This window comes from Osmia bicornis, chromosome 8, assembly GCF_907164935.1.
Source record: "Osmia bicornis bicornis chromosome 8, iOsmBic2.1, whole genome shotgun sequence".
NCBI classification, from domain to species: Eukaryota; Metazoa; Arthropoda; class Insecta; order Hymenoptera; family Megachilidae; genus Osmia; species Osmia bicornis.
The window spans coordinates 9,694,033-9,716,961 of record NC_060223.1 but is presented as its reverse complement, the minus strand read 5'-3'; the positions used below and the strand labels follow the sequence as shown (position 1 = coordinate 9,716,961).

The 22,929-nt window shown below is 34.4% G+C and overlaps 4 protein-coding genes and 1 long non-coding RNA gene across 10 annotated transcripts; 4 read left to right on the top strand and 1 right to left on the bottom strand.

Moving 5' to 3' along the window:
- The first annotated feature begins 319 nt into the window (after positions 1-319).
- On the top strand, positions 320-3,860 carry LOC114875262 (transcription factor TFIIIB component B'' homolog). 2 transcript variants are annotated; one of them, XM_029185357.2, is made up of 7 exons: positions 320-618; positions 757-1,124; positions 1,190-1,643; positions 1,727-2,160; positions 2,249-2,356; positions 2,459-3,142; positions 3,772-3,860. In XM_029185357.2, exons 2-7 carry the CDS (start codon positions 794-796, stop codon positions 3,777-3,779), a joined length of 2,019 nt encoding a protein of 672 aa, XP_029041190.1. In that variant the 5' UTR covers positions 320-618; positions 757-793; the 3' UTR covers positions 3,780-3,860. The 2 variants fall into 2 exon arrangements, with proteins under 2 accessions (XP_029041190.1, XP_029041189.1); XM_029185356.2 differs by lacking the exon at positions 3,772-3,860 and having other exon boundaries at positions 320-634; positions 2,459-3,185.
- Positions 3,489-5,920, bottom strand: LOC114875273 (tRNA selenocysteine 1-associated protein 1). 2 transcript variants are annotated; one of them, XM_029185383.2, is made up of 7 exons: positions 5,820-5,920; positions 5,465-5,736; positions 5,060-5,145; positions 4,727-4,924; positions 4,031-4,353; positions 3,745-3,944; positions 3,489-3,672 (listed from the first exon to the last, which is right to left on the bottom strand). In XM_029185383.2, the coding sequence occupies exons 3-7, from the start codon at positions 5,099-5,101 to the stop codon at positions 3,548-3,550; spliced, it is 888 nt and encodes a 295-aa protein (XP_029041216.1). In that variant the 5' UTR covers positions 5,102-5,145; positions 5,465-5,736; positions 5,820-5,920; the 3' UTR covers positions 3,489-3,547. The 2 variants fall into 2 exon arrangements, with proteins under 2 accessions (XP_029041216.1, XP_029041218.1); XM_029185385.1 differs by lacking the exons at positions 5,465-5,736; positions 5,820-5,920 and having other exon boundaries at positions 4,727-4,920.
- A 185-nt stretch (positions 5,921-6,105) lies between these two features.
- LOC114875274 (ras-related protein Rab-35) lies at positions 6,106-9,658 on the top strand. Of its 2 annotated transcripts, XM_029185387.2 has the most exons (4): positions 6,106-6,578; positions 6,659-6,944; positions 7,366-7,790; positions 7,924-9,658. In XM_029185387.2, the coding sequence occupies exons 2-4, from the start codon at positions 6,893-6,895 to the stop codon at positions 8,050-8,052; spliced, it is 606 nt and encodes a 201-aa protein (XP_029041220.1). In that variant the 5' UTR covers positions 6,106-6,578; positions 6,659-6,892; the 3' UTR covers positions 8,053-9,658. The 2 variants fall into 2 exon arrangements, with proteins under 2 accessions (XP_029041220.1, XP_029041219.1); XM_029185386.2 differs by having other exon boundaries at positions 6,106-6,944.
- Positions 9,659-9,752: 94 nt separating this feature from the next.
- LOC114875264 (F-box/LRR-repeat protein 14) lies at positions 9,753-18,355 on the top strand. Its single transcript, XM_029185359.2, has one exon. It carries the CDS (start codon positions 11,696-11,698, stop codon positions 13,169-13,171), a length of 1,476 nt encoding a protein of 491 aa, XP_029041192.1. The 5' UTR covers positions 9,753-11,695; the 3' UTR covers positions 13,172-18,355.
- A 204-nt stretch (positions 18,356-18,559) lies between these two features.
- On the top strand, positions 18,560-20,226 carry LOC114875278. Of its 3 annotated transcripts, none has more exons than XR_006829631.1 (6): positions 18,560-18,588; positions 18,679-18,816; positions 18,932-19,021; positions 19,119-19,606; positions 19,697-19,783; positions 19,937-20,226. It is a non-coding gene; the product is annotated as an uncharacterized LOC114875278 (long non-coding RNA). The 3 variants fall into 3 exon arrangements; XR_006829630.1 differs by having other exon boundaries at positions 18,932-19,055; XR_003789235.1 differs by having other exon boundaries at positions 18,932-19,606.
- Positions 20,227-22,929: the final 2,703 nt, after the last annotated feature.

The following is a 22,929-nucleotide window of genomic DNA, read 5'->3' as shown; positions in this document are numbered from 1 at the left end:
CGTAGCATCTGTGGCGCTCTCTGCATACAGATCTCTTGGGGTGTCTGGGACCCCGTAGATCAAGAGTCCTGGAAAACAGAGGTGAAAAGTTGTAGTGTAGTTCCCACCGTTTTGTATAGATGGCGCTAAAATCGAATTTGAAAAATCCTTAATTTATGGCGGTCTTTTTAAAATACAAGTTTGTCAAACGTTTATTTTGATAGTTCTTCGATCTCGTTTTAAAATAATCGGGCTATCAAGTTGAGCAAATTAAAATTACTAGTAATTCGCGCAAGTATTTAAAATACAAAGAAAAATAATTGATAGTACAGTTCTCCCCTGTCACATACTGGTCATATGCTCAACCATAGTAGCACATGGATCCTTTAGGATCAAGAGAAGATTTAATAATTAATATATTATTGTTATTGTTATGTTAATGCTACCAATATATACTCATAGTGTATAGATTTTATTAACCATATACTTCATAAATGTAGTGATTACATATTTAAATTACACAAGAAGAAAAATACAACAATGAGTTAGTTGTGATACTCATAACCAAAGCATTAATGTTTAAATATCGAAGAAGATTTATAATAATTAATAACGTTAGAATATCAACTTTAGATACATGTAAGTATTGTAAGTGGTAAGTAAAGTGTACATGATATTTTACTAAGAAATAGATAATTATCTAACAATTTTACCAAATAACAATCTTTGTCATATTGTCGTCATGTAACATGTTGTAAGTTATGCAATTTTTTTCAGTGTAAATACATTAAGGTTGTAAAGTTAATCCAACAAAATGAAGAGAGCACGTATAAAAGCTATGGTTACAGTCCCAGCAAGACGAAAAACAACACAAGATACACCTCCTAATGAAACCATTGATGTGACTGACAGTGATGAAAAAAATAAAGATGTAACTGAGAACATTCCTGTGATATCTCAACAGGCAATAGATAATGGTTTCCAAGAAAACCAAGCACAAGAAGATTTAGTGGTGGAACATACAAAAAATGAACCTTTGCATGTGAATCAAGATAATGAACCTAAAGATAATTTTATACAAAGTTCGGATGAACCAAAGAAAGAGATTATACAGTCATTAGAAACTTCAAATACAACACAAATTAGTAGGTATAACGAGTTCTCTAGTATATTACCATAATGTGATTAAAAACATTTTGTAATTTTTTAGCTTCCCCTATAAAATCAACGCAAAATCGTTTGGGTTTCATGAGACCCACTCCTAAACTAGATAGCGGAGGTAGAGTAAGAAGAAATAGTATACAAGGAAGTGGAGCAAGCGCGAGTGAATCTGAAGATGATAGCAGAAGAGCAACCTGTACTCTTGCCAATAATACAAAAAATGATTCACTTCAATCATCCCAATCTGCTAAAGATACTGTTGTTAACAACACCAAGAATAACTTAGTAAAATCTAAGGTGGGTCAGAAGAGACGTATGTTAGTTTCAGAATCTGCAAGAAAATTAGCAGAGGCTAGAAGAGAATTTCATTTGAAACACGAAAATAAAACACCAGATAGAAGCAAACTTACAATGTATGATTTGATATATTACAATCCTGTTACTAATCCTATGAAAAAATCTAAAGAATCAGGAGCAGCACCAAGAAAAGTAATAGAATATCAGTATGTATCTTAACTGATAATATTTTGGAAATGCTATAGTTTTAATTTGATGTAAACTAAATTTTAATAACTCGTTATTACAGGCCTGATGAATGTCAAGAAGAAGAAAATGAGGATGATCCATCATCTGCAATGCCTGTACCTCAAGTGAAAGTTGGACCAAACGGTCAATTAATAATAGATGAACAAAGCCTTGTTATAGAACAAACAGATGCAAAAAAGAGTAGAGAAGTATTAGGAAAAGAAGCAATCGTTGATGATGAAAATAACGGAAGCGGGTTTTATAAAAAACGTCAAAAGAGTAAAGATTGGCCAAAATGGGAGACCTTAAAATTTTATAAAGCATTAAATACAGTTGGTACAGATTTTTTGTTGATGCAAAGTCTTTTCCCAAATAGAACAAGGCAAGAAATTAAAGTAAAATTTAAGAAAGAAGAAAAAGTAAATCGAAATTTAGTTGAAAAAGCGCTTGCATATCATCAAGAGTTTGATACTGACATGTTGGAAAAATCATTAGGTAAATGTAAATAATATATTATGTAGTATTTAATTACTAAACAGTTCGTTTCTTGATTAATTTAATAAGTTTAATTATTTATCAACAGCTACCTTTGAAGATTCAGCGAAAGAACATCTTAATTTATTTGAAAAACGGAAACAACAAAGATCAAAAGATAAAAAGAGTATGAAATTTCATAAAAGGCGAAGAATTAGTAAGTATATTTTTTCAAATGCATGGTAAATATGTTCAGTTAATTAATACTTTTAATTATTTTGTTTTCGTTCATTTTCAAACTTACAATTCCTATTTTTAGGGATTGTGGCATCCAGTATTGGAGAAATGGATGCATCAGACAATGAAGAAAATTCAGATTGTTCAGATGTAATGCAAAACGCGGAGAATACAAAAGAAAGTGATCAGTGCCAAGAGACTTTAAATAAACCAAATAAAAAGGGATGTAAAAGATCACGGGAGGATAAATCATCAAGTGAAACAAATGATGATAAAGAAACATTAAGTATATTTAGTGATATTGATAGTGATACAGAAATTTATCGTGTGAGACCAACACGATCTGGAAGGATACCGAAAGTAAAAAAATTACAGGGGCCCGATATAAATACACTTGACAGTGAAAGATCTAATAACTGTTCTAATAGTTATGAAATTACAGAGCCATTAGACGATAATACCGAAGTATCAAAGAATTTAACTTCCGATAACGTTAACTTTAATTCAGAAACCCAATATGCTGAATCTATTAAAACAGTCATACCAAGTATTGGTAATGTAGAACCAGGATCTTTAGTAATTCTCTCAAAAGAATCGCCAGAAGAACCTGGTAAAAATGTCTTACAAGTTTACATGGTTAACTCAAATGTTAATTCTGAAAATCTCGAAGAATCTAATATTACACCTATAAATTTATCGCCAGAACTATTAGCCACAGTAACAACCAAATTGTCAGACGCGGAATCGGTTGCGGTAAAAACAGAATGTGAGTAACTGATTTAAAAATATTTAACAAATATTCAAATTTATATGCGATCAAAACCGTTCTTTTTTTAAATGCTAACTTATGTTTGTTTTAATATAAAAATGCAACTTAGTTATTAAACTTTATACGAAATCTTTCAGTTAAGATACCTGTTTAATAATCATGTTAATTTTTTATAAAGAATAGTGATTTTGTTTAAGTATTCATATACATACTTTATATACGTGTTTGTACATATTTGTATATTTGTTTAAAGCGAATCAGTGATAATTTTTACTTCAACAATTTGACTACTATGAGAGAATCGATTATATTCTTAGACTGAAATAAAATATTCGCGGAAAAATTAAAGTGTACGTAGTAGCTATTGGTAAAAATACATAAATACTAAAATATACACAATTTTTAATAGCATAATTCTAAAGTGTCACACGGAATCCATTTTGAACTTTCCAATGCATCCCATAAATTGTAGTCTTGTTCTATTGTTTCTCTATTAAGTTTATCTATATCTATGGGAACTGAATGTTCTGCAAAGAAAAAGATTTATTATTCGTTTAGAAAATTAAACAATTTAAAAGATTATCTAATTTGTTTTTTACCAATCAATTCTAATTCATCTTCTTCAGGTTTCTGATCTGATACATAACTATTATACCCATCTGATGTGGGTTCGCTTTCATAATAACCTTGTTGCCATGCGCTATAACTATTCCAGTATGACGATGTATCATAGTAATTATACGCATCCGAATTCATATTTGATGGTGTATATTCGGATGACGACTGCGGAGGTGTAGATCTACAAAATAGAAAATATCAATTAATAAATTTAGATAATAATTTGTGATCTTCATAAACATTAGAATATACATATTTATATTATACCCTGCTATTTTATTCCAAGGTCTTGGAACAGCATTACAAATTTTTAATGATTTCGTTCCTAATCCTCTGTATCCATTCATAGTGACTAAACTATTTTTCTGTTCTTCCTCATTAGCAAATCTAACAAAACCATATCCTTTACTAAATCCAGAACTGTCTAAAATTACTTTTGCCGTTCTAATCGAATTATATTTGGCAGCGAACGCTCTGTATAAAGAATAGTCGTCTACATCTGTTGATAAATCTCCAACCCATATACTAAATTCTCTTTCTGCTGCTGGCTTTCCCGTCGTACTGGCATGATTTAATCGAAATCTTACAGCCTGGAACATGCAAATAAGAACTGAAAAACGTCACGTAACTGATTGCATATGGCGTTCTACTCGTGCAATTGTCATGGTGATCGACGCATTTGTTTCGCAATTCTTCTGTTATATGTAAATTGTTGTGAAATTTTATTAACTTGACAAAGTAACAACTCAATAGAATAATAAATTTATAACGCAGTTAATATATATATTTGATTGCAACGAATAATATTCCATTAGCAAAATACGAGACATCTCGTTATTCACAGTAAATTAACAAATAAATACATTCCATATTTTAGTGTAAATATACAGAAATATAGTATAATATAAATACAAAACAATATAAATTTTCAAATAAAAAATTTAAAGCTTTACAAATCCTTACTGGATTAGAACCAGGAATCACTTTCCCATTTAATTTGTGCATAGCATCAAGAGCCATTTCATCGGTTGGAAAATGAACAAAACAATAACCTGCTGGTTCACCCGTATAACGATTTCTCATTACTTTCACTGTTTGAGGTTGTTCTCCCATTTTATGAAAAGCATTCATTATAAAACTTTCTGTCATATATGGTTCTAGCTGAAACAAAATATATGTTTTATTTTAATTACAAAATATAAGGAGCTTATATCATCCTTTTCATAATAATTTTCTGTATATTGTAATGGTAGTTTTATATTATATTCTTATACACAATTAATAATCTTTACTTACACCACCCATCCATAACTGGCACAATACCATTGGTCCTGACATTATCTTATTTATGATTATTCAAAATTAATAAATTACTTAAAACTCTGTAATAAAATATGAAGTATAGTAATATGAAATTGTAATACTTAAATAGCAATTATTTCATTTGTTTATATTCTTAAAAGAATATATATTCATTAAAATGATTTTTTTACATATACTTGATGCAGTTCACATAATCAAATAGCTTAAAATTTAATAGGTTAATATAAGATAGGTTATGATCGTCATTCAAGTAATTGTATAAAATACATTCATTTATGTACAAATGCTTATTATATTAGGTTTAATTTAATCCACGCTTATTTAAAATCCTGAATTCTAAAACTGTTACAAATTTAAATAGAAATGTTATGAACTTACTTCTTTTGGTTATCTTTATTTTAATAACAATTTCCGTTTGGTAACTTGTATTCTTATACTGTAACTACTGTTTGAACTATATTTGTTCATAATAATCATATCATCTTTCTTTAATTCATGTAAGTATAGTTGCAATTTATTAGCTCATTATTTGTAACCACAAAACAGCTTCGCACATATTATAAACAGGGATGCAAGGAGTTAGCAGCCGGAAGATCAGTCGATAAATTGGCAAGTAGTTTGCGTCGTTTTTCGCTAGAGAGCGCCACGTGCTGAAAAATCAATCGGTAACTTGTTGAGTAGTTTCCGCCGTTTTTGTATAGATGGCGTAATAGTCGAGTTGTTACCGACTTACCGACAATTAATTTTTAAAAATAATTAATTTTGCAATTAGTAAGCATTACAACTTTTGCCAGATGAAGGTTTCATAACGAAGCCTTTGAATGTCGTCAAACCCTTCATGGAGAGCTATATAAACTAATACAACGTAGGAACGATCATTGAGTTTTCAATGCGCACGATGTAATTTTTAAGGTGATATCTCATGATAATCACAGACACATACATTCGTACATATATTTTTACATACTTAAAACATTACATTAAATACTGTCTATGCGAAAGAATATATTCTGTGAACAAATAAATGCCCAGCATTTTATTCACCTTTAGAAACTCCTTTACCACTTATTATTATCTATTTCCTTGATTTAAATTAGTATTATATATAAATAAATTTACATTGTAGTTTCTTTATGTTAAGTATGCATACTAGACTTTCCACATCACGTGGAATATATGAAGCATCGGTTTGATGTGAAATAACGAAGTAGGGAATGAAATACCTACTTATTCTTGATTGTGTAAACTATGGGAGAAGATACTTATTTTCATATATGTCTAGTGTTTTAATCCATTAGCTATCTGTAATAATGTATCAACATATGTTATTCGATTAAACTGAAATGAGAAAGCTTAATTTTTGAATTTATTCCATGAAATAATCAAGATTTTGAACAATTACATTTTTTAAAGATCCATCCCTTTCTGACTAATGGCATTTATCAGAAACGTACAAATAATTATTATTATATGAAAGTACACAGTCTATAAAGTAAATGAAACTGTCTAATTATTACGAATTGGTAGGAAACAGCTACCATGGTTAACGAACATAATTTTTTTTCTCTGTAGTGATAATGAATTGTGATATCGCGGCAAATAAACATGGCGCTTATTTGATACCGAAGCCTTTTACTTCGGACAAGCCGCAAGCCTTGTCGCAATTTGCACCAAGTCAGATATTCCGTTTTTTGCATTTGTTCTCGGATAATTCAAATAATTTGCGATACAGTGAATGTATCGACTATATTTCGAACTGTTTTCGAGAGGAAACGTTTGATAAACCTGCACATCATACATGTCAAAATGGCCCGGGAATATGATCATTTATTTAAGCTTCTAATAATAGGAGATAGTGGTGAGTATCTAAATTTTTATCTTATCGAATGTATGAAACAGTCAAGATATATATAATTATGTGTATAATTATGTACAACAAAAAGATAGAATTTTTGTAAAAAGATAATATGTCATTTAGGTTTTAAACAACAACAGACAATACAAATTTAACATAACTGCAGTTAATAGAAAGTGGTCTTTTGAATGACATCAATGAAAACTATAAATCTTTTTACAACTATCTATAGCTTTTCCATTATGAAAAACTTAATGAAAATGTCAAGTTTACAAGTTTTTTCTTTCAGTCCAAGTTAAAAATTTCTATACAGAATTTATAATTATATTATATAAAATACTATCCATTTGATATACCTTGACATTTATTTTGTTTGCATATATTTGGATTATAGGGATCATTTTTGTATCCTTTGTTGTTTAAGGTGTAGGCAAAAGTTCACTGCTCCTACGATTTGCTGACAATACTTTTAATGGCAGTTATATAACAACGATAGGAGTGGATTTTAAGATACAAACAGTGGATGTAGATGGTGAGAGAGTAAAGCTGCAAATTTGGGATACAGCTGGGCAAGAAAGATTTCGGACAATAACTTCAACTTACTACAGGGGAACACACGGTGTTATAGTTGTTTATGATGTGACCAGTGGTGATTCCTTTGCTAATGTTAAAAGATGGTTACACGAAATTGAACAAAATTGTGATGTGGTCAACAGGGTACTTGTAGGAAATAAGAATGATTCACCTAACGAAAAGGTGGTATTAACAGAAGATGCACAAAGATTTGCTAATCAAATGGGAATTCAGTTATTTGAAACTTCTGCTAAAGACAACATTAATGTTCAAGAAGTGAGTAATTTTTTTTTATGTAATATGTTTAAAAAATATTGTAATGCTCATAATCAGTTAGGAGTATCTACCATTTATCACTACTGCCTCTATTTCATTTATTCTAACTTTTGTATTAATTTTTTCTATTTAGATGTTTATGGCTATAACACGGCAAGTATTAAGAACTAAAAAAGAAAGGAAGGAACGGCAAGCTATACAAACCAGTGAAACAGTCAATCTAAGAAAAAGCACAAAACAGCATAAAAAGAGATGTTGTTAACAGGATTGTACAAGCATGCAATCTGTTCTTAATATCATTTAATACAGTAACAGAGATAAAGGTGAAAAAAAGAAAACAGAGAGCATGCACTAGCCACAAAATGGTCACATAATGTAACAATGATGTTTTTTAAAGCTATTGAGTTTTGTATCTAAATTATAACATCGAAGATTGTATTCTCATAGACATATACTTTGATGCTAGTAACGTTCAATATACATAGGATGCAAATGTTATAAGTGTGTAGTGTTCATTTAGTGAGAGTATCTTTGTAAGCAGCACACTTTTTAACATGCTGCATATTCTGATGTGGCGTTACAAATATAAAGGCCTATTTATATTGTACAACTTGCAAACAATAAGCACAAGAAAGAAAAAGACATGAAATTATATAGCTGCTTCTTGTTCATATTTTGCATCGCATACGATTATTTCTAAAGAAAAATGGTATAAAGCAAAAGATGAAAAAAAAACAAAAAAATAACATATACATTGTACAAAGCTTAATCGAAATTTTTTCAACAAAAGGAAAATAAAAATATTACATGCGTGAGACTTTGATGATTATGGATAAATTTTTCTTAATGAGTTACCATAATATGAGTCCAATATTGTTAATACATTAACATTTAATATTTAACAAAACGAAGGCGATCAATATTATCAGCAGGTTGAGATAATTCTTAGCATATTTTAATGTGCAAGGTTCCTGCAGTTTGATGACGCTTTTTAACTGGCTTTAAAAGAAACATTAAATTAAATCGAGCAGCGAAAAGTGTTTACGGTATGACAGAGGCAAGCTTTGTAATTGGCACAAAAACGATTACATTGCATTAATATAAGCATTGTCAATTTAACTTAAGTAAAGCTGTTTCTTTTTTATTGTATTACTAGTAAAATAACGAACAGTATGAAATTGAGATATTTTATAATTAGTAGATCTTTTTTTTAGTACGAATATATGTGTACAATAATAGTTTTGTAAAATTGAAACGTATGTGGAAATTGTAACGTTTACGATATGGTTTAACTTATGATATATTTTTATAATAAAATGATGACATATAATTTGTTACTTAGAAACATTTGATTACCAATAATATTGAGAATATGAAATCATTGAAAGGTACTAGTGTTTTTATAATGTAACAATTCAGAGGTGAAAAATTACTAGCGATTGAGATAAAAAGCTTTGTAACAGCAGGAAAGACGAACACATGAATATGTAATAATTTATCATGTTTGGTGATAAATATAATGTGGTTAACATAACTATATATAATAATACAATAAATGTCTTTTTCCATCTGTGATAATAGTTAGGATATCTATCCAGCTGCCGCTGTAATACCGTCAGGAACAACACCCAATGAATTATTGTAATTGATGTTGTATTTTTTGGTCAGAATAACATATCTTTTGAACGAGACAATGAAGCGGCATCCTATAATGTGTAAATATTCTACTTGCCAGTTTTAGTGGCATGTCACAAGTATTTCAATCAAGCATATTCAATATTGTTTACTGTTATACAGTTATAACATTGTAATATGAATTATTATATACTTTTAAGATATAAATAAATAGAACTTTACGCGTACACATACATATTTCGTATTTCTTTTAAGTTACTTGTTACCTATTCTCCTTTTACTTTCCAATTTTAATCGAATTATTTCATATTTTACATGTTATAATTATAGCTAACAGTTTATTAATTAACTGAATCTTTTTATATTTAAACGATAGTTTCATAATAAAATTAATAAATGATTTTTGTATGGATGCTTGATACATATTTTTTAGTACTTTGCAACTTTATTTTTCATGTTTTACTTCAACCGATTAACGATGAAGTAGAATATAAATTTAAGATTTTCATGTGCTACAAACGTATGTACATATGTATGGATTTATTTCAAATAAAACATTACCATACCGCAAGACAAAGTGCCTTCTTTTTTGTTTCTTAAAGAAACTATATTTTATGTTATATGACATCGATCGATACGAACTTGTAGAGCAGTAATACTATAATTTGAATGATTAAGATTTACATGCGTAATGTGCATTACATAGAAAGATACACGCAAGTGTTCTTAACAGTTCAAGAGAGATTATTTTTTTCTTGAACGGACTTTTATCGAGAATATAACTGGCAGTATTAAGAGGTATGTAACAAAAATTGTAACGAACGAGAAGAAAAGATGAAGAAGAGATCGATGAATTTAAATGGATATGGATAAAATAAGGAAAAAAATGAAAGAGGAGAAAATTGAAGGAACAGTGGTAATCGCAACGTGGTTCGGAGTATACAATGCCGTACCCCCACCTCTCAACGAAAACTTAAAAATGCCGCCGCAGCGCAACCCGAATCGATATTCGCCGACATAGTCACGTGACATGAACTCGAGCGTTGTCAACCAATCGGTGATCCGCTAGGACGAAGTTTACTTTGCCTGTGTTACAGAACGACGACACGACATCTGACTTTAGGCAAATGGAACAACAGTTTGCGACTGGCAGCGCACCGGTCCACGTTTTGGCGATGTGTCGTTTCGAAGCCAGTTGCTCGAGTGATTCCATGACACATTTAACCGTTGAGAGGGTGAATACGAGGAAGATAACACGATACATTCGCATGGAAAAGGTACAAGTTGGTGCTTGACACAATTTCTCCGTTTTTGGTCGTTCGTCTTCGAAGAACGTTGCGCGTGCGAGTATCCGTTTATATATTCGTATCGCGTCTGAAAAGAAGTGATTAGTGTGGTAGAGAGGAACGGTAGCAGAGAAGAAACTGATTTCAGTGTGCGAGAGAAAGATCAAGATAGTGAGAGAAAGAGGTGGGGCAACAAATAGCGGAGAAAAAGAAAAAAGTATACTACATAACCTACAGAACGAACACACAAAGCACACACGCGCGCATGTGCGCGCGTGTGTGTATGTACTGTACTGTAGATGAATACATACACGTATTTATGCATATATAGAAAGAGAAGAAGAAGAGAAGGGCGGTGTGAGGGAGGTTGAAGGTGGTCGTGTGGGGGAGAGAGCGAGGAAGTGAGCAAGTGAGTGAGCGAGTAAGAGGTACACAGCGAACGAAGCCAAGAGTGACAGAGAAAGCTACACACGCGTATTGGAAGAAGGGAAATAGGAATTAAAAAAAGATACGCTAGTGTGTTACATGTGCGACACGATGTTTCGTGAGTGGTAAGACCCGCGTGGGATTAAAAGTCGCGAAACAAAACAATCCATAAACTTTCTCTTTTTCGTTTGGTTACTCGCAAATCGATCATCGATGATACATTTTATCAAAACCATCTTGGCGCACGATGCAGAAACAAGTTGAACGAGAAATATTCGATTCGAATTAACATTCGTACGGTGGAGTATACTGTATACCAGTATTAAGTTCGCTTTGAATAACAAAGAAAAAAAGGTGAAAAAGTAACGGCAACAAAAGAAGAAGAAGAAGGATTATAATAAAAAGAAGAGAAAAGAAGAGTGGAGGACAAGTAGATGGAGAAAGAAGGGAATACAAAGTAACGTGAAGAGCAAAGAAGAAGAAGAAGAAGAAGAAGAAGAAGAAGAAGAGGAGAAGAGGTTTTTAAGAAACGCGTGTTGTATATGCGTGCGTGCATGCATGCGTGTGTGTGTGTACATATATTCAGGCAATATGGAGGAAAGTCAGCTGTTGATGACGGAACTTCCGGCATTAACGCCAAGCCGCGGTACAACGTTGCTTCATCGTTCGGGACACTATTATCAATTGCACCAGCCGCACCTAGCGATTCCAACGTCTCAAAGTCAAGCGATCCTTTATAATTCGAGTAATACGCCGCATTATACGAGCGGTGCAACGAGCGTGCCGGCGTACGCTCAAGGCGGCATTTCGTCGAGGCAACAACCTCAAGTGGCTCGCGGTGCTGTCACAGCGAGCACCCACATTTCTTCCCTCTATCCCGAAATATTGGCGTTAATTTTTAGTTACCTCGAGGTCAGGGACAAAGGACGGGCGGCACAAGTGTGCACCGCGTGGAGGGACGCGGCGTATTACCGGTCCGTCTGGCGTGGGGTCGAGGCGAGGTTACATTTAAGAAAGCAAGCGCCGGCGTTGTTTGCCAGTCTCGTGAGAAGAGGAGTGAAAAGGGTGCAGGTGTTATCCCTGCGACGTGGTCTCGGCGACGTTCTAAAAGGTGTGCCAAACTTGGAAGCGTTAAATCTATCTGGTTGCTACAACATTACCGACGCTGGTTTGATCAACGCATTTTGCCAGGAATACTCGACCCTAACGGAACTGAATTTATCATTGTGCAAACAAGTATCGGACATTTCGCTCGGTAGGATAGTGCAGTATTTAAAGAATCTCGAACATTTAGAGCTCGGCGGTTGCTGCAATATAACTAATAACGGACTCTTGTGTATAGCGTGGAATTTGAAAAAATTAAAAAGACTCGACTTACGGAGCTGTTGGCAGGTATCCGATTTGGGTATCGCCCATTTAGCCGGTGTCAATAGGGAAGCAGCCGGTGGTAACTTCGCGTTGGAACATTTAAGCCTTCAGGACTGTCAACGACTTAGCGACGAGGCACTCAGGCACATATCCATCGGTCTCGCCACCCTCAAGTCTATCAATCTTTCATTTTGCGTATGTATCACCGATTCAGGCGTCAAACACTTGGCCAAGATGTCCAGTCTACGAGAATTGAATCTTCGTTCTTGCGACAATATCTCGGACATCGGTATGGCTTATCTCGCTGAAGGTGGCAGCAGGATATCCTCCTTGGACGTTTCGTTCTGCGACAAAATCGGTGACCAAGCCCTCGTCCACATCTCCCAAGGACTGTTCAACTTGAAATCCCTCTCGTTGTCCGCGTGTCAGATCAGCGACGAGGGTATATGCAAGATCGCCAAAACGTTACACGATTTGGAAACGTTGAATATCGGTCAGTGCAGCAGATTAACGGACAAAGGATTGTACTCGATCGCCGAGAGTATGAAGCATTTGAAATGCATCGATCTTTACGGATGCACCAGGATAAGTACCAACGGTTTGGAAAGGATCATGAAGTTGCCGCAGCTGAGTACGTTGAATCTTGGTCTTTGGCACGTGCGGTGATGGCTTTTTTAAAACGAAACAAAATATAAAGAAACGGTGTATTACAACACAGCATATTTGCGTCCCTACTATACTCTCGTACGTACGAATGACGAAGGTGTTCCCTCGGTGCCTGTGGAACTTCGCCGGATACATAACCATGCCGATCGATCATTTATTTCTTCTTTTCTTTTTTCTTTTTTCTTTTTTTTTTTTCTATCACCTCTCTCACTTTTCGCATTTTTATAAAAATCATCAAGGCCAGCAACGAAACGCCCTCCTTTCATTCGCTTTTTAACCGCGATGCGATCACCGTTCTAACCGACGTTCCTTCGATTTTTCCTCTACATCCTGAATGATCTTTATAATTACGCATCTTTACATCTTTCCAACGGAATAGCTTCGTTCATTGTCCACGCTACGTGTCGGGGTATAATATCGAGTAATAACGAATTTCTTCTGTTAACGATCAAAGTAGAACTCGACCGATGTGTTTGTGCTTTCTTTATGCTTATTCCAAGCGCAAATAGGCAGAACAGAAGGCGTGTGTGTACGTCGAGCCGATGTTTCTTTACTCGTTTGTAACAACTGTGCTCTTGTACACGCGATATTCCGTTGTAAATCTTTATCTTTAGTCAGTATCGCGACCGATTTAGCCAAAGTATCGTTTACAAGTATATAATTGTGCATGAGACAATTGGTTGAAAAACATTTTGATAACCCCTTGCTGGCCTGTGACTGGATCACTTATAGACCGATTTTAGTACTTTTTATCACGTAAGAATGTGAATTTTTATTTACAATTGATGAAAGATTTTATTTTTAATTAAAATGTCATAGGCTTACAAGGGTTAATGAGAGTTACGTGTTAATTTTATGTTTTTCTATTTTCGTTATCTAACCTTTCTGTTCTTATTATAATTATATACTTCATTTTCGATTGATCTCTATATTATACGAACACCCTGTTAAGTTTAATGTAGAAGAAACGTAAGGATCTTATAAGAAAAATAGTCTCACGTTTCTGTTTCTTTCTTTTTTCTCATTCATGTGCCTTTTACAAGAGCATTGGATTTGTTGCTTGATCAAAGAACCAATTTTCTTTCACCACTTTCAGAATTGTTAGGTTGGTGTCTATGAAATATCATTATTTCAATTAAATTCTCACATTTCAGGGGAAGGTAGATGTTTTTAATTGAAATAGGAAAAATTACTAGAGGAAACGTGTTATATTTGTGTTATAAAACATCAAATATAATAATGTTCTACGAAACAAAATGGCGAGACGAAAGTAATAAATATAATATGATTGCAATTTCTCTATAATTAAGAATTACCATAGAGTTTTCCTAGAATTCAGTGTGTTAATTAACGTTTGGAATCTAATATCGTATGTGGATCACCGAAATTCCGTGGAACTTGTACCGTGAACCCCTACGGTAGATCACCATAGCAACATTTAGGTTATTACACCAGAAAGTTGAATTTTTTCGAGAACTACATTTTATATGCACCAACCTAATATCTCGTACGTTAATACCAAAGAAAATACGAAGGTTAGAACAAGAGAATCGTGTCTAGTTCGTTTGTTCTGAACATTATTAACTTTTGCAATACCGGGGGGGGCGATACCTCGTGTCCGCCATTACTGTCTCAAGAATCCCCGCGAAAACAGGTACATATTTAAAAATCTGTAATTTTCAGAATTTATAAAACTGTTTATATTCCACTTTTAGATATTGGTATTGCAATAGTTAATTAATTATTTCGACGTGAGATTCCTTGTAGACAGAAAGGATCGTTATTGTTTGTTGGTTAGCAAAAATTGTTGTTCTTTTTTTCTCCTTGATGAAGCGTACGTGGTGTATTGTAATGGAAAGGATGTTATTAATAATGTGCGATTCAAATAGGTCCCACGTGTTGCCATTGGCGTAACTAAGATTTATGTTCAAGATGGGCCATCTTTCCTAGCTTTACTAAAAGCATTGCTTAATTTTAATATAATTTTTACTCATCGTTTCACGTAATAACACGTTAATTACCACAAGAACTTATTCTTTTTAATTACTTTTCAAAGGGACACATTTTTGGGGGCCCTCTATGATCCTTACCTAGTTACGCCAATGCATGTTGTATGATACCACTTGACACTACTGTACATACTTGAAACAGACGTTCTATTTTATGCAAATTATACAAGAATCATGCATCTTTTTTCAAAGATTGCGTAAACGTAAGTAGATAGATAAAGGGAATGAAAGTTAGGTCGAAATATATTTAAATTGCATCGAATGCACCATCAGATTTCATCGATTGAAGATGAAAATATAATTTTGTTTTCTTTGCATTTATTATGCATAGAAAGTATCAGTTTGTTACTGATTTTCTTTCAGTATTCTTTCTTTCAGAAACAAATTGTATCCATTAACGTTGTATTTGTTGAAAGATGTATTTTGTTATAAATAACATACGCGATGAACACCGAATACATTCGACTAGAATTTCTTAAGAGCACAAGAGAAATTTTAGTTGGATGTAATGGAAACACTCGTTCGGATCGATGTATGAAAATAATAGCAATATTTCATTTTATTAAATTTCCCATCTTTAATGGTACCTTCGATACGTATTTTCACGCGTGCCTTGTTTTTACAAGTGAATTTTTGTATCGCCTAGAATAATAAATTTTTATGAATAAAAATAAAAATTCTTTTCTGATAATGTGATGGTACATTCGTTAGAAACATGGCAAACGTGTTTCAGAATTTTCTCGTTGATGCAGCGACAAGTGATTGCGTTTGTTAATTCTTTATAATATATTTCTTTAACTGTTAATAATAATTCGTTCGTATTTTTGTATAAACACATTCTTTTTTTTTTTAACATCCTTCACCTCACATAATTCCCTATAAAATTCTTACATGATTGATCGTTCAAATGGTTGTTGTTTTCTTTTCTTTTCAATTACAATTGCATAACATGTAATTTTTTATAAAAAAAATTTAGATTTCACAACGATAAAATATTGTTAATTACGTATACGATTCAAAATAAGAAACTGTAGCTTAAGGAGTAAGAGATTAATCATGAATTGTATAATGAAATGATAAACTTCTTGAAAAATTATGTGTTCATCGAAACAATTACGGTGCTATTCTTCTTGCAAACGTTTCATTAATATTTTTACATTTTCATGCAATTTTATATATATAGACTTCTTTTTTTTTTTAATTAATTCTTACATTGTGTTAACCGGAAATTAAAAGAGCATAGATGGCACTGAGCCTTAAAAAATTTAACAAATTTTTAGAATTACACAGTTAACAATAATGAATCATCGTTCTTTCGTCAATAAGAATGAAGAAAATAGCATAAAGGAAGCACAACCGGTCTTAATTTACTATTTAACACTACAAAATTCTGAAAACTGACAAAAACAATCAGACAATTGATACCTGTACAATGAACGAAGCTGTTGATTTTATACACGTACACATAGCGTGTTTAAGATAAGATAAGAATTCAAATTGAATTGTATTTGTCACGGTGTAATCAAGCAATTATTCGTATTCAGAATATTGTCATTCTGAAGAGAAATCTACTATTAATTACAATTAAATTTCTTTTTCTAACAAGTGAAAAAAACAAAACAACGATAGAAGGTACTTATTAATTTGCGGTACAATTCTCGATAATTGTTCTAACCTATACCTAACCTATAGCTTGGCGGGTTCCACCGGACCCCATAGAAATGTTAAGAAATCTACAGGTAATTATTAAAATAAAAAGAGAATAATATGAATTGTACTTATCATTTGATTTGAAGAGACATTCTTGCCGTAATACACCGTGCACTATGGTGCGCCATTTCTACTGTGTCACTCGATATATCGATAATTCTATTCGTTTACGATTACATCGATAAAAGTCGATTGCCGTTCGCGTTCACTTCAAACGAAACGTTTATTTATAAATTTGAAAAGAGGAGGGAAGGTGGGCATTGTGCAAAAGTGGTGAACACCGAAAGGAATAACGATAAACTGGAACGAGAGGAAATGTAGGGACTACTGTAAATCGAAATGTCTCAACGTATCAAGCTATTTTCGTTTTCTTACCGTTGTATAAGCTTTTACATGTATAGAAACGAACGACGGATCAGAGAGTGTCTTTTCGGCGCGCCGAATTCAAAAGCTGCTCTATTATTTAGATGTTAGATAGAATTAAAGGAGAAAAAAACACAAGTTTGCGCGTGATGACTGTAATTTAAATTAATTACCGTTTATGGTAAAAAAAAACCCACGTTGCATCCTAAACGATCAATTAGAAATGAAATATTTTAATATTACGTTTGATAGTAACTACCTATATCACTCCATTATGATCACCAAATATTTTGTACGAATTTCAACGTTACACGAGTTTGTTTGTACTTCTCTGTTTGATAAATAATACATTATTCGTTTCGAATCGTTTAGCATGTAACGAAAGAACCGAATGAAAATTAGTTGAAGTAATTTTCATTTAACTGTGATCGTATTCCATTGTTTATGGGAGAATTTTTAACTCGCCTGTTCTTATTCGAAGCATTCCATTTGTTGTACGTTCAGGAAGAGCCAAAGAAAATCATATTATAGTTGACAATACAAAAAACTAACGAAGATTTAAATGAAATTCAGTATCTCTTTGGCTCGAACAAAGACGATAAAAATAATTTTAATTTTCTCTTTTTATTTGTTTATTGGTTTTCATTCCGCCTCAGATGATAATTGCGTAGATAGCGGAGTAGAAAAGAATTGTACTGTTGGATGTGAAAATGGTCACAGAATGCTTATATTAAATTTGTAAACGTTATAAATAGTTTCATAATAATACGACTAATTTTCTTGATACGTAAAGTCGTTTTTTTTTTTCGCATCCAACAGTAGAATTTGTAATCTTTCGGAAGAAACAAAGAGAAAGAGAAAGCATAAAATAATATTCAACTATCGTGTAGTTGGTTGTACGTAATAAGGAAATATTGTGTACGTACACAGGAGAAGAGGAATTCGGCCTGCTGATCGCCTCCGTCCGTATCGCACTTTGTAATTATGTACTGTAAATATTCAACGACGAATATGTTAGTAAATACACGCGCATTGTGTGATTGTAAATATCGAACATGAAAGAAATGTTTGTTAAATATAGAATACGTTAAGTTTTTCAAAAGCTGAATATATTATTTTTCTTTCCTTAAATCCTTCCAATGTCACTTTCAGAGAACAATTAATATCAAAGGTAAGGTATAAAATAATATAAGAAACTTCAACGACAGAAGATGCTTTGGAATTCTCCGTTTTAAATTTCAAAATTTAAATACTAAACATCGCTAATCCTTTACGCGCCAAATAGATGTGCGCATGCGCGTGTGAGGCAAGATGGAGGAGCATGGGAAACTGAAAGTATGAAGCCGGACTAGTATAAATCATTTCTTTCTAGCTGTTTAAAAACTTCATGCACTAAACATTTCTAATTTTCTACATATTGAACAGAGTGCTTGGATGTAGATGGACAGGATAAAATAGAGAAACATAGGAATATTGGTAAAGTATTTTAAAACTTTGAAACCTGAGCATTTCTAACCTTCCACGCAGTGATAGAACGCATAGGAGTGCGCATGCGCATATGAGGTAAGAGCTAAACTTAGGAAAATTAGTAATGGAATGTGTAAAGCCACCTTTGTATTAATTATTATTTATCTCTAATTAATGAAAATGCATAAGCGTCAACTTATTAATCTGGTAGGTCATAGGACGTAGGTGTACGCTCCCAAGTATGGAATAAAATAGACAAAGCGAGTAAATGCACCTGCTAAATGTTGTTCCTTAGAAAGTGGTAAGGAAGGAAATGTAAAGAGTTTCTGGATGCGGTACGAGGCTACCTGAGAAGGGACAAATCCTTGGTGCCGCGTGTGATTAAGTTCTTTTCACAGAGTCACGGAACCCGAATCAAACGAAAGAAAAGAAAAAAAAAGAAGAGAAGAGTAAGAGAGAGAAAGAAAGCAAGATCGAGACGTAGCAAAGAAAGATGCAGGGCTTGGGTTCCTCGGGAGAGGTATTGTGCACATTCTCCGAGACAAAAGCAGAGGGCACGGTGCGGTGTGGGACAGGGTATCGGGTGATGGTTGGCCAGACCTGGCCTGACGATGGTTAGGCCGGGATGAGAAGCAGAGGGCAAAAGGGAAACGCACAGACATTCATCGCGGTGCAGGGCGCTCCAGGGCGGGCAAGTAAACGGATTCGCCTGAATGTAGGAAACTACCTGAATACCTTCGTCAGCCCTCTCTCTTGTCCCGACCGTTCCGTCTTTCTAAACTATCGTACACACGAATATGAATCTCATCTCTTTTTTTTTGCACCAGCCAAGATATTCTGTAAATTCCTTAGTAAACGCAGACATTGAAATTCCTTGGCAATTTGGGTAATTATTATGATACGTAGCATCGAAACTAAATATGGAGGTTTTGGTAACTGGAATGTTTGGAATAATTTTTCAAATTTTATTTTTAAGGATGCAAAAACCTTCTGGGTTGTTAGTGACTATGATACTTGAGGGTTAAATCCCAGGGACCAGCAAGGATCAGTCTATCATGTGGAAGTAAGAAATTTTACTAGGATAAATTCTATAACAAAAGTATTAGAATATACTAAACTATTCTTCTTTAATATTATATAGTTAACTATACTAAAATGAATGTATTCGTTAGAAATATTTTTTCTGTACTAAAAATACAGCCTTTTTTCTCTTTAGAAACCGACATTTAGTTCTGTCATTCAGAATCAAAAAGGTTGGACAGTGTATAGCGGTATCAGGCTTCTCGGAACGAACTCAATACCGAGAGTTTTCGAGGTTGTTTGAAAAGGGACAATCTAGAAGGATGCCTTGAGGGATAAAGGGGCGTGGTAGCGCAGGACAAGGAAAAAAATGTATAAAAAAAGCTGTCTATGTAAAAATCTTTGGTTGAAAATCTGAAAACTGTGCAACAAGTTTAATATTAAAACTCATAGAGAAAGTTATACTTTTTGATTTGAAAATTTAATGATATAGATTCTTTTTCATTCTCAATTCCCAAATATTGTACTATGTTTTTTTTTTTTTAAATATTGTGTAATATTTAATGTACGAAATATGAAAATCGTTCGATTGGAAACTAGACGTAGACGTATGCACCTGTTCCTAAGTTTGGATCAGGACTGAGCCGGCTAGGGTTAAATTAGAAGATAGCAAGTGGATTTTGAAGAAAATCCTAACTATGTACTGAATTACACTACGATTACTATAGCGAATGACTGACAAGGGCAAGTTTTCGATGAATAAGTTCATTCGAAAATGGCGAATAAACATAGGAATTCTTTCGATGAACGTTCCTGTCATTGTCGTCCAGCAACAAACGACGTATGGTGCATCAACGTAGGTGGGGTTGTACAAGTGTTTTAAAGAATTCTGTCGACGAAACTCGTCTTCTTTCTACTTTTAGTCCGGTCGAGCTAGTATAGCCCGATCCTGCGAGCGCAACTCTTCTCTTTCCCGGGTCTACAGACTTCTACTTCGCGTTGGTAGGTTAGATACCTCTTTTTGCTTCATTGTATGTTCGTCAGTACGTTTTTGTGCACATCTTTCCCACTCCCCCGGTTCCTCCCTCGAGCCGCCCTCTCTTCGGCTCACCCTGTGCCCGAGCGCTCGCTTTTTCCTATTTTTTAACATTTTCTTTTCTTCAATGCCTTAAAATGCAAAAATAAACGAGACCCCGCCGACCGGTATGGAATTGACCATCCGCAAACGTTTCAGGATTTTCCTACAATTTTCTCGTTCCATGATAAAAATGAAACGTATCTCTGAGAATACGAATCGCGATGAATGCTATCGAATCAGAGAGAAAAGATTTTTTTTCAAGTTACCTGTAAATTCCAAGGGCTATTTATCCGAAGGGATGCGTGGACAATAGAAAAGCTGCCGGTAGCTCAGAGCCATCGTCTCTGCACGTTCGGCTATCTTTCTCTCCGTCTATCCCGTACGCTGTCCTCTTTACTCTATCTCGGATCTACCTACCTCTGTCTCTCTTATGGTTAAAGTATTCTTTCTCTCTCGTCGGCCGCGGCTTTCGCTCGTGCCGCGACTCTCTTTGTCTTTCGAACGATCGAACGGTTAACTATTGACCGGTCCTACCTGTGAAAAACCAATGATTTTCTCTATTCGCCAAAACGTCGGATCCTTTCGAATCTCTAGTCTCGATCCGACGAACAAAGATCCCGAAGGATGACGTATTTACGTTGCGAGAGAAGACGAATGATAAAAAAAAAAATTCACTAGGATCGAGAGTTGGTCAAAATCTTCTAGAGTATTTACCGTCTCTGTCGAACGGGATCTCCCCTGTCGTCTCGCTCGTTCGTGTCGTCCCCCCACCACTACCGTCGGTACTTCCTCTCTTTCTCCTTCTTGCTCCCCCTCTTTCTCTGTCTCTTGCGCGCGCGCCCCTTAACTCACACTCCACCTACGACTCCTCTTCTCACCCTTCTACTCCACAACTCTGTCGCATTCTCTCTTTCGCACGTTTGCTCGCTCGCTTCCATTCTCCTACTCCCAGTCGCTTTATTCGTCGTGAAACTTTTTATGTTGTATATATTAAAGGGAACGTATCAACCGGCTTTCCGTTAAAGCGGATATCGTCAAATTAAAGGAATCGGCGTGGCTCGTCGTTGCACTTGCGACTTCCGCTGTTTACGCGAGTGTAACGAGCGTCTGCGTAAGCCTCTCTCTCTCTCTCTCTTTCATTCGCCCCCCTCTACCGCAGCTCCTCCTGCGTACTTTGAAACCCTTAAGGGCCCGGCAGGTGAAAGTGCCACGACGAGCCTGCGAGACTTCATTTCTTTCCTTATCTTTTTCCTCCTCTCTTCTCCACTTACCTTCCTTCGTTTACTCCCTCTCTCTTACCATTCGCTTCCCTCTTGCCCGTCTATCCACCATCTTTGTCTGCCACGGGACGAATGATCAGAAATGTGTCCGGGCCAAAGGGTTAACCGATTTTAGGACAAACTTCAACCCACGAAAGACTGAAGGGCGGAAGGCTCGTCGGGACCATCGGTTGAAAACCTGGAAAAAATGATTTATTATTAGAGCTATCCTTAGCGCGGGGCCTGAAAAGGAATTTTGCATTTTTTTTTTAATTCATGGAACAATTTATTAATATATCCTTAGGTTAAAAATTTCATTTAATCCTTAAAAGGATCGGAGAAATAGTGCTGGTCCCACTTCTGCTAGCTTACCCTTCCTTCGATGGGGGTGAACGCCAGAGCGATGTTCCACCATCCCCCTTAAATGCTCCCGCCTATAATTTAGTCTCGTTTCGGTCCATAGATGTTACAAATTAAAAGAAAGGAGTATAGAGTGCGAGGAAAATTCAAAAATTTAAGGAAATAATTTGCGGACTGATTAAAGGAATAAAAAATGAGGGTGTCACTTTATTTTTTAGTAAACGTAGTTTCGTTTGAAAGAGCGCAAAAAAGTATTGGGTTCCTTCAAATTTTTAACGGTGTTTCATTAAAAATTTTCCTTCGAACCAAAATAACCGATCGATTTTGCAGGTAATGTAACCCTATATATTATCTTCGAACGGTGCACGAGGGTGCCTTGAGATTTTCAATTGAATGCGTCACAGGACGTCCTTCTGGTCTTGGCGTACGTTCTCCCTAGCCTATACCAGAGGTGGCGAAACAATTGACCAATCGGGCAACGAAATATATTTT